This window comes from Camelus bactrianus, chromosome 2, assembly GCF_048773025.1.
Source record: "Camelus bactrianus isolate YW-2024 breed Bactrian camel chromosome 2, ASM4877302v1, whole genome shotgun sequence".
Classification (NCBI taxonomy): Eukaryota; Metazoa; Chordata; class Mammalia; order Artiodactyla; family Camelidae; genus Camelus; species Camelus bactrianus.
This window is the reverse complement of record NC_133540.1, coordinates 82716070-82727679: the sequence shown is the minus strand read 5'-3', so window position 1 is coordinate 82727679 and position 11610 is coordinate 82716070. Positions and strand designations below refer to the sequence as shown.

At 33.4% G+C, this 11610-nt stretch overlaps 1 protein-coding gene across 1 annotated transcript in view; it reads left to right on the top strand.

Annotated features, from left to right (window-relative positions):
• The first annotated feature begins 1137 nt into the window (after positions 1–1137).
• LOC105080417 (UDP-glucuronosyltransferase 2A2) overlaps positions 1138–11610 on the top strand; it is a 48821-nt gene continuing 38348 nt past the window's right edge. The window contains exons 1-2 of the mRNA XM_045506206.2: positions 1138–1203; positions 5304–6073. Coding sequence (XP_045362162.1) covers positions 5356–6073 — 718 coding nt within the window. The 5' untranslated portion in view covers positions 1138–1203; positions 5304–5355. The remainder of the gene's footprint in view (positions 1204–5303; positions 6074–11610) is intronic.

Here is an 11610-nt window from a genome sequence, read left to right as displayed (position 1 = left end):
GTTATCACTGATGCTGCCATCCAGGTGTGAAGGTGAAAAATATATTACTAGATGTACAAGAATTCAGAAGACATTTTTACTTGTAGGCTTGCCTTGAAATATTTGCTTAGACTTACTCTAGCTGATAGGTAAATTATATTAGCAATTCAAAGATGGAGAAAGTTTCTATAAAACATGAACTGTTTCTCTTTTATCTAGCTTGAACCTGAGCTCGTGAATTGAGAAAGACTATCGATAGTCACAAGGAGGCAGTCTAAGAGAATTAAACTTGAAGAGCTGCTTGGTGCCTCCAATGTTCTTGTTTCCTCTCCATTGTCATCACGCCAAATGAATCTCTGTGGGACTAATCCCTTTTTATAATCAGTATGGAATTTATCACCACATCTGTGTATCAATTACAACAATAAATTGTCATGTTCTGTTCCAGTACTTAATTACCAAATATGACTTTTGGGACACTATGAAAAAAAGACAAAAGTTATTATTTTCCCCTTCAAAATGATTGCACAAAGAAATGTTATTGTAATTTTCATTCCCAAGAATGTTAGATAATGAAAATGTGCAGCTTTAAAATACTTCTTTAATGATCTGAATTAATATCTTTATTAAACATATAAATGCAATAAAACCACCACAATTTTCCAAAGATGTTTCTTCATTATACAAAGCAATTCAGTTCTGCCGTAGTTCTTACATTTGAATTAACAGAAACTACTATCACCATTATAGGACTCGGCAAAAAAAAAAAAAAAAAAAAAGACACTTCAAATTTTTAAAATTTTCTTTTTATAATTAATAAAGATAGTAATGATTTTATGTTGCCTAAGTTTGAGAGATACTAACTTACTTACTTCTTAATACTAACCCAAGATTATTAATCATTACCAGTAATTATTTCAGATACATCCAGACATACTTGGTTGGTATGGGGGTAGGGGGAGCAGCAGAGACCATGACAGCAAAGGCAATACTCACATCAAATAGTTTCCAGGGAATTAACAGAAGGGTACACTTTTAACAAAGTGTTAATCTGCTTTTGACGTAATGGGTGGGGAATGAAAAGAGTGAAATGATCTGTATAAACTTTTCTCCAATTAAGATCATATTTCTCATCATAAATACTTACTCAACTAGTATCTGCCTAAGTTCAACTTCTTCCTAATGGCAAATAAGCACTATTAAAGGTCTGGCTGGAAATTGCAGGTAAGAAATTTTACAATCTCCTGATAAGAAATACATAAGCAATGTGTACTATACATTTGGATTACTTTATATTTTCTTCTAAAAGAAGTATCAATCATTACAAGGTTGTGAAGGTTGTGGATTAACTTTGGGTTGTTTCACTATCCTTTGAAATAGTTTTCAGCCTTTTTTTTTTTTCTTAATACCTTGATTTTTATTTTTAAATACCTTGGTTTTCTACCACCACTCCCCGCCCCAGTGTTACACTTCACAATAATTTTATAAATATTGAAGGAATTATTTTATAGAAAAGTAAATTGAAAGTTTTATCTAAATGTGAGCCCATTGGCCTCTTGAAAGGCTCAGTTCTGACATATATAGTAACAAATAAGATTTATACTGATGTATGGTGAAGGCAAAATTAATTTTCACAAGTGACCACCATGGTCTTTAACATAGAGCACATATAAAAATGGAGATGCCATCCTTTGGTGGGTATTTTATTTTCTTAATACTCTGCACTAGATTTTTTATATCAATTTATTTTAAATAAATAAATAAATACACACACACATATACTACATATCCAAATAAGTTTTATGTAAAGTCAAATTTATTTATTAAAAAAGAAAATTTAAAGTTTCTCTGAAGAAAATCCTGTTGTAAAAACAATAACCAATTTTGGTAATGTAAATACTATGTTTGCTCCTTTTTGTGCAATTAGGTAAAGTACTTTTTTATTATCATTATCTATGATAAAAATATTTATATATACTAGCTTCTTTTCGAATATGTTAGCTTTTTCATTGAATGCAACTGGTTTTGCATATATATATCTATATATACATATAAAAATCATATTTTTAGCTGTAGTCTCTCAAAAACTTTCTGCAAAGTAACTTTTAGCTTTTCAGTCATCTTAAGGTCAGAATAATTAAAGTCACAGTTTCAGACCCTCATTTTTGGAAAAAACTTTTTTGACAATTGGAAAAAACTTTTTTGACAACCTCTTTAAATCTCTTTGGTCAATATAATTTCTTCTTTCAGTTTTCTATTAAATTTTTAAACACAAACAAATCTAAAAATTAACCTCAATAGTTTAACAAATTTCTTAATAGTTGTCACATTACTAAGATTTTTTTTTAAATCAAAAAGTTTATGACATGACATTGGTTTTCTCCGTTCATGTTACTTGTCACTAGCATCCAGATACCTCAAACTCCAAAATGAGTGTCATACACTATGTCTCTGATGAAGACTTTCCTATTCTTACCCCTGCCCCAACCCCAAAAAACTGAAAACAACCTCTGCTTCATAAAGCTCTGAACGTTTATTTTGCCTGTGTTATTTCATCTGAAGTCACTTAGCACTTTCTCTAATTAAGATAAGGAGAAGGAAGGAGAGAAAGATGATAGATTTTAAGCATGTCCTTTACTCCAGGCACTATGCTTGTTGCTTAATCAATATTATTTTATTTAATTAATGTAGGAGCCCATGATTGGGTTAATAAATTGTAACAGACCCCAGTGGCCTGTCAGCTTTAAGAAGAACAAATGTACTTAGTAACTGCTTTGCTAGCAGGCGCCTATGCGTCCACACTCCGGTCTGCTTGCCGTAAAAAGCAGAGACAATGCCTTTCTTGCATAGTTGAGGTTTTAGCTAGCACTCAGCTCTTTGCAAAGCAACGACCCAGACCCACGCTGGGCGTGCCTGCTGTTTAGATGGTCTATTATCCGCAAGACAAGGAACTGGCTGGTCTGGTGGTCTGCTTCGTAATTAACATATCGAAAGAACGTATCTTGTTACCGTCTCCCTGTGACTTCCTTAAAGATAAACTAAGCCTTTGTACTCATTGTGGTTTCTACAATCTCTATCCCATCCTGTCTTTCCCTAAATTCCTGCATTCCATCACACAGCTGTTAGTGAGTTTTCCTTTGATTATACACAATAAATGTGGGAGCACTTGAGAAGCTCCTGGAGTCAGTCCTGGACTCCCTCTTGACCTCTTGACTTTCCACAGAGTCTCAAGTAATTCATTCCATCTCATTGGGACTTCTGCTGGTCAGAACCCACATTTAAATATTCATTTATCTTATATATTGTACATATAATTATGTACTGTATAGTATTTATTATGTAGTTATTCATTATGTATTAATAAATATTTTATTATTTATTTTGTTATATTATTTTATAGTCACAAAAAAATCCTAAATTGTTTTTAATTTTCATTTTCCAGATGAAAAACTGAGTCTCATAAATCTTAAGAAGCATAATGTTAGGCCAAGATTTTTTGGCCTAATTAATTCTAACAACTAAATTCTTTTCATAATGTCCAGCTGAATTTAATATACTATGCTGATTTTTGTGCTGGTTATGTATGAAATTTTCTTATCCCCTGATAGATTGTAAAATAGATAGGAGAAGTATCTCTTTGATTCATCTTTTGCCTTGTAGGGAATTCAGTGTCTAGTAGGTACCCAATAAACACATATAATCTGAATAAATGACTACATTTTACTTGTCTAAAACTGGATCTGACTCCCTGCTAGTAAATAAAGCAAGTGAAATAGCAGTACCCTGTGACAAATTGTTTATCCTAGTGGATCAACTATTTTAATAAGTCTCCTGGCAGGTAATTTTGGACCAGGTTGACAGAACCAGGCAGAAAGTTTGTGCATACCATAGAATCCTATTGCTCAGAGCCTTGAATTGAAATCTACCCCATGAACGGTATGATTACTCTGCTAAGCTTCGAGTGGTATTTTGTGAAAGTAACTGTTTTAAAGAAGTAGTTAATGCCTCACACAGATTATCTTTAGTGATTAAGATCTCAAAAGGGACATCAATAAAAACAAATAGGATTTCTAATTTCAATAGACTTATTAAAGCAAAAAGAATCATCTCTGCTTATTCACAGACACATGCATACGTATGCAGTTTTCATAGAGATTATTTTACTGGGATGACTTGCTCCTACATTTTTCGGTGCCGGTCACACAAATTTATATTGTGCAGTTTATACTGTGTCAGCATGTTTGGGGCAGTCTGTGGTTCATATAGGTAGGTGACTTGGTGCTGACACGAGGACATGATACACTCTGATGGGATAACTATCCTAGTGGTTAATACAACAGACACTGGGAGGCAAAGAGCCTTAAGGCTGCTAACACCAGTTCCTTCTTTATTTTGCTGTAAGAACTTGGCAAGTTACTCAATTCCTCTGAGCAATTGTTCCTTCTTTGATGTGGGAATAATTATAGGACTTACCTCGTTGGATCTTTCTTTTTTAAGTGAGAAATAAATGATATTAACATATATAAAACACTTTGCAAGATGTTTGACAAAGAGTGAGGACTTAAATACTTGCAATTTTAAAAAGCTGAGTCCAGATGTAGAGCAGTTGTTATTCACATAGCCTGGCTAGCTTTTGAGCAGCACTTTTGATAGAAGCAATTCCTTTCAGATAGCTCTTATTCACTAGTAACATTACCCATCATCTCTTGGATATATTAATTGTACACAGTTTGTTTATTTACTTGTTATTTTTTTCCTCAGTGATTCATTAACATAAAATATTTCTTAAACATATTATTAAAGTAGCAACAAACATTACACTTATATTTGTTTGTACTTTGTATTTTTGTAAGTGTTCTCTTTGCAATAATCGAATCTATTAATAACTAGGAACTATAAAAATTAATTGTTGTTAATGACCTTTGTAAAATATATTAAATATTGGAAAACCTATAGCATTAGCATCTCTATATTTCTGTGTAATTTCTGGCCCTATCTGAGGTTTTGGTACCCAGGCCTGAGTGTAGATTTGAGCTAAACAGTGGCTTTAAGCAGTTAAATAGTAATAACTTAGCAATTATAAGATGCAATGAAAGGGTTGAAGGATCAAGTTCAAGAAAAAGATCAGAGAGCAAGAATAACAACCAAAACTAAAGCAAAGGTTGAGAGGTCAGACACTTTACCCCTAAATCTGTAATTATCACAAAATTATCATCATGGAGCTACCGTGACCAATATCATTTGGTAGAGAGAAGGCTTTTAAGAGTATCAGTCATTTTAATCAAAACTGAGAACTAATTTGTTTTTCTTTTTTGCTTAAAAAGCAGAGAAATTCATTTTTGTCATCTAATCTAATCTTCTACATCAAGCCACATCATGTTGAACAAGAACATTCTACTGTTGTCTCTTCAGATAAGTCTTCTAGGAACCACTCTTGGTGGGAATGTCCTGATTTGGCCAATGGAAGGTAGTCATTGGCTAAATGTTAAGATAATTATAGATGAGCTGATTAGGAAAGAGCATAATGTGACTGTCCTAGTTGCTTCTGGTGCACTTTTCATCACACCGACCTCTCACCCATCTCTGATATTTGAAATATATAATGTGCCCTTTGGCAAAGAAAGAATAGAAGGAGTGATCAAGGACTTTGTTTTGACATGGATGGAAAATAGACCATCTCCGTTAACCATCTGGAGATTCTATCAGAAGATGGCCACAGTCATCAAAGACTTCCACATGGTGTCTAGAGAAATCTGTGACGGTGTTCTCAAAAACCAAAAGCTAATGGAAAAGATGAAGAAGAGCAAATTTGAGGTCTTGGTATCAGATCCAGTATTTCCTTGTGGTGATATAATAGCTTTAAAACTGGGAATTCCATTCATATACTCTTTGAGGTTTTCTCCAGCCTCAACAGTGGAAAAACACTGTGGGAAGGTACCATACCCACCTTCCTATGTTCCTGCTATTTTATCAGAACTCACTGACCAGATGTCTTTCAGTGACAGAATAAGAAATTTCATTTCCTACCATCTACAGGACTACATGTTTAATACTCTTTGGAAATCATGGGATTCCTACTACAGTAAAGCTTTGGGTATGTTACATTTTTTTATTATTTGAATTTGAACAAACACTTCTTTACTTCCCTATGGCTATTATTCTTCAATCCTACATGTTGATTAATATCATTTGATAGCAGGAAAGATGATAAAAGACACTATCCTTTGGAAATACAGTGTGTTGTTTTCTAATTTTATGGACTTGAAGATACCACCTAAATTCTTTTATGGATAACAAACATATGGTGACAAATACCTAAACTTAAAAATAGGACTAAATTCCCATTTAGATATTACATTGAAAATAGAAATTGCCTGGAAACTTCAGTGCGTGGGCTGTGGGGAAAGCTGGAAGAGATTCAGCTTTCTGCAAGCCTATTATTATAGACATCTGTGTGTGTTTAAAGCCATATATGTTTATGGATATGATTATTGCACATAGATGTCCTACTATTTACTAGGCACTCCCTTCAACAGGGAAGTTACAACAAAGACTAAGATAAAGCTCCTGGCTTCAAGAAATTTGCAGTCAAGCAGAGAAGTCAGACATGAAAAGGAATATTTACAGTATGACTAATGTGGGTAATGGAAATATGTATAAAGAACAGAGGTAGTATAAAGGAAACAGGCACGTGAGATGAGAGAGTGGTATTCCGAAAAACTTAAAAGAGTTAAGGTGATACACAAGGAAATTTTTAAACAGTGAATATGAATTTTCCTACAAACTAAGTGTGGGGAGGAAAACAGTATGTTCCATGTTGTGGAGTCTTAAAATAGCAGTCTCAGTATTTAGGAAGGTCAAAGTATAAAGTCGGGAGGCACGGGAAAGAATGCTAGAGATGTCAAAATTGCAAGAATGAATTTATTCAATAAGTATTCACAAAGTCTCTTGCATGTCATGCTAAGCATCTTGGTTTTTATCTAATAAGGAACTGGGGAATGTTGAAAGGGATGTATTATGACTGGATCACCTTTTATTTAAAATACCTGGACAGATGTGGACCTAGAGTGGAGGGTTGTTAGACTGTAGGCTACTGTATCACACCTGGAAAGATGTGATAGGAGCACATACTAGTGAAGTAGCTTATAAACAGAGAAAAATAATGAGATGAGACCACAAAGTAACAACTAGGAGAGCGGGCTGTTGATAACTGGTTCCCAGTTATGAGTGTGTGACCATGGAGGTGTAATTAAGTTTCTTTGCACCTGCATTTATTTATCCCATCTCTAATAGGACTACTGAAAGAACTAAATTAGTTAACATATAAAAGGATTTTAAGACAGTGTCTAGGAGCTAATAACCATTCAATTAGAGTTTATCAGATAAAATTAATAAAAGCTGATAACTGGTGAGGAGTGTTAAAGGGGGGATGAGGAAGAGATTAAAATGGTTTATTTTTGTGATATAACTGACAAATAACATTGATTAGTTTTGGGTGTACAATACAATGACTTGGTATTTGTATATACTGCTACATGATGACCACAATAAGTCTGGGTAGCATCTGTCACCACACATAGTTCCAATTTACTTTTCTTTAATAAGAATTTAAAGCTCTGCCCTTTTAGCAACCTTCAAAAATGCAATACAGTTTATCAGTAACTACAGTCACCATGCTGTACATTAGATCCCCAGGACTTATTTATTTAATAACTGCAAGTTTGCACGTTTTGACCACCTTCACACATTTCACGGATTCTCTACCCCTCACCTCTGGCAACCATCAGTCTGTTCTTTGTATATACGAGTTAAGGTTTTGTTTTGTTTTGTTTTAAGGTTCCACTTATAAGTGATATCGTATAGTATTTGTCTTTCTGTCTGACTTATTTTACTTGGCATGTCCTCAAGCTCCAACCATGTTGTTCCAAATGATAGGATTTCCTCCTTTGTTATCATTAAATAATATTTCATTGTGTGTGTGTGTGTGTGTGTGTGTGTGTGTGTGTGTGTGTGTTTGCGTGCGCACGCACAAGCCATGGAAACAATCTAAGCGTCCATCGTTGGATAAATAAAGAAAATGTACTACCGTATGTGACTATTGTAAATAATGCTGCAATGAACATGGGGGTATAGATATCTTTCCAAGTTGGTTTTCATTTTCTTTGGATAAATATTCAGAATTGGAATTTCTGGATCATATGGTAGTTCTATTTTTTATTTTTTCAGTAGCCTCCATATTGTTTTCCTTAGTGGCTGTACCAATTTATATTCCCAACAACAGTGTGTGAGGATTCCCTTTTCTCCATAGCCTCACCAACATTTATCTTTTAGTTTTTTTTATAACAGCCATCCTAACTTGTGTGAGTTGATATTGTGTTTTTGATTTGCATTTCCTTGATGGTTAGTGTTGTTGAGCATCTTTTCATGTATCTGTTGGCCATTTGTATGTTTTCTTTGGAAAAATGTCAATTCAGATCCTCTGCCCATTTTTAGCCTTTTTTTTTTTTTTCTACTAGGTTGGATAAATTTTTATATATATTTTGGATATTAGCCCCTTATCAGATATATGATTTGTAAATACTTTTTTCCCTTTTGGTAGGCTGTCTTTTTATTTTGTTGATGGTTTCCTTTGTTGTGCAGAGGCTTTTTAATTTGATGTAGTCCCACTTGTTTATTTTTGCTTTTGTTGCCTTTGCTTTTGGGTGTCAAATCCAAAAAATCACTGCCAAGATCTGTGTCAAGGAACTTACTGCCTGTATTTTCTTCTAGGAGTTTTGTAGTTTCACTTCAGTGAGAATAAAAGTCTTTAATCCAATCTGAGTTAATTTTTCTATAAAGTATAAGATAGTGGTTCAGTTTCCTTCTTTCCCATGTGGGTGTCCAGTTTTCCCAACACCATTTATTGAAGAGACTGTCTTTTTTCTACTTTCTACTTGGCTCCTTTGTTACAAATCAATTGACACGTATGAGTGGATTTATTAAAGAGGAGTGTTAAGAGGGATGTAAGTTACAGTTGGTGCATCATCTCCTCTGGATATGTTCAATAGTTTCCCCCTAATTCAAAAATAGATATTTATCGCCTGGAATGTAAACAAAGGCCCAGCTGTTCTGACATTAAGAGAGAATATGCATAGCTACTATGATGATTATAAACTACCCTATGAAGATAAAAGTGAACAGTCAACATTGGAGGACTAAAGCTGGACCTTAAAAATAAAGAAGATAAAGAAATGGCAACTTTATGAAGCAATGAAGCTGTCAAGATCTTCAAAAACTCTTTAGTCTCCTCATGCACGTTGTTAACTAAGTGACATCTGAATACACGCAGCATCCAAGTTAATAAACTAGAGGAATGTGTATGGAGACTTCCTTGGTCACAATATATGTCCACATTTTTATCTCATCACTTATATTTTTATCAACTACTTGTTCTCAACCTTGGAATAATAATTGTCAGGATTACAATGCTCTTTATTAAATTGGTGAAATTACCCTTAGGTAAACCTTCCCCATGCTGGCAGTCTCAGAATCACATTTCATTCTATTTTACTTGTAAGTTAATGCTGGTAATAAAACCACACTATTTTCCTAGTCTTAACACATGAGAATAATCTTTCCTAACAATTTGTTCATGGGAATGTAATGAAGATTTCTAAAAACATTCTTACACTCTGATTTTGATAATATCACGTTTCTAATCAAATTACAATCTTCTGACTTAGAATGACTATTTAAGTTTGTTTTACTAAAACACAATATTATTGATGCCCAGGGATATGAGCACACATATTCAAAAGATCAGGTAAGAAGTAGAAATACTGACAACTCAGAGTAATTTATTTTTGTGCAAGACTTTGCACAAATGAAATGATAAATGAGGGTGATGAATGGACCTGACTTGTAAAAAGAACTTATTTCCAACTTGTAATTTGAATTTACATTTCACTTTAGCTTGAACGCTCTAATCAAAGTCATTGCAACAAATCAATATCGCCTCAGGTCTCAAATTGTCACACCTGAGTAAATAAATAGAGGACAATTTTCTGGGAGATTATTTTTCTTCAAGGAATGCTATAAGAACCACAGAGTGAGTCCTTAATCTCTGCTAATTTCTAGGAATTGGATATTATGATGTGGAAATTACTTCTTTTATTTCAGGTCATGGGTATTTGGTTTGAACTCACGAATATCATTAAGTAATAGCAGGTAATATTTGTTGATCTCTTTTGCACTGGACACCATAAGTGCTTCACATATAATATATCTCTTAATCCTTGCAATGAACTTGTGAAGAGAAAACTAGTATGTAGACCAGTTTTTCTCTCCTTTTAAAATTTCAGATGTGAATCCATTAGTTATTCAGAATATTTTTAGTTTAAACTTTCTTTGGTACTTTTCTTCTTCCTTTCAATGTACTTAGTTTTTGAAATCTGCTGTTCTATTTCTCACCTATTTTAATTTGCCAAATGGTGTTTAATTGGGCCATGTTATCACTAGGTAGTTTGCTCTTCCTTAAGGCGTAAGACTCCAGGTGACTGTTGCCTGGGGCGATTTGCCTGAGCATAGCTTTCTGGTCCTAAGAGCCTCACTTCAACTGAAAATAAGAAAAGGCTTCTGCAGAATTCAAATAATATTTGTTTAAATTTGAACCAGGCAAATTCAATTTTTATGTTTATATTAACAAAAATACCATCAAAATTGAGGAAACATTTAAGAAAATAATGATGTAGCATTTTAATGCCAATAAAAATATTTATAAACCATAAATATTATCTATTGCTACCAGACAGTTTTATCCTGTGGCCATTATAAAAACAAATGGGTTTTGTTGTGAGTAAGCTTTATATATTAGATTTATGTAAATATCTAATGTATTATTATATACAAATAATTAGGTGAACAACTTCTAAATTAATAAATTAATTTCTAAAAACTAATGCCATCTATAACAACATATCTTGAAAATATGTTAAATTCAGTAGGAAAAACAGCAGACCTCCAAAAAAGAAAAAAAAAATGACCATAATATTCAGCTCTTTACATGAACTAGGTACTCGCTGAGCACAAGTAATTAATGTAAAATAACGTGTTAGAAATGAAACAAATTTGAGTGTATATCTATCTCTCCATTAGTGCTTGATTTTCACTGTTCATTTGAAAGAAGATAAAAAATGTATTGGAGTCTTTCCTTTGAAGGGCAATACATTTTTGTTTGGATCTTTCTTTTCCTTTCTTTCTTTCTTTTTTTTTTTTTTTTTTTTTTTTTTTTTTTTTTTTTCTCTTCTCTTCCTAGCTTTTTCTTTGCTTCCCTCTCTCATTCCTTCCTTTCTGTTTCTATTTTTTAATTTAAGTTAATCTTGGTTGGTTAGGATTTTCCAAATCACCACCGGTAGCATTCCCTTTTCCACAATTACCCGTGAGCCGGACAACAGCCATGGGCATGACATCCGAGACGGAATTTGCAGGGTGACCTGCACAATATCCAGGGAGAGCTTTCACTGGTTCTTTGTTCCCTCTCAGTGGAAGGGAATGAAGCTCAATCTTTATGCATATAAGCTTGAATTTTATATTTGTCTATTTCTTAAATCACTTGTAAACTTTGGTACTGAATACATTGTTAGTAATAGATCG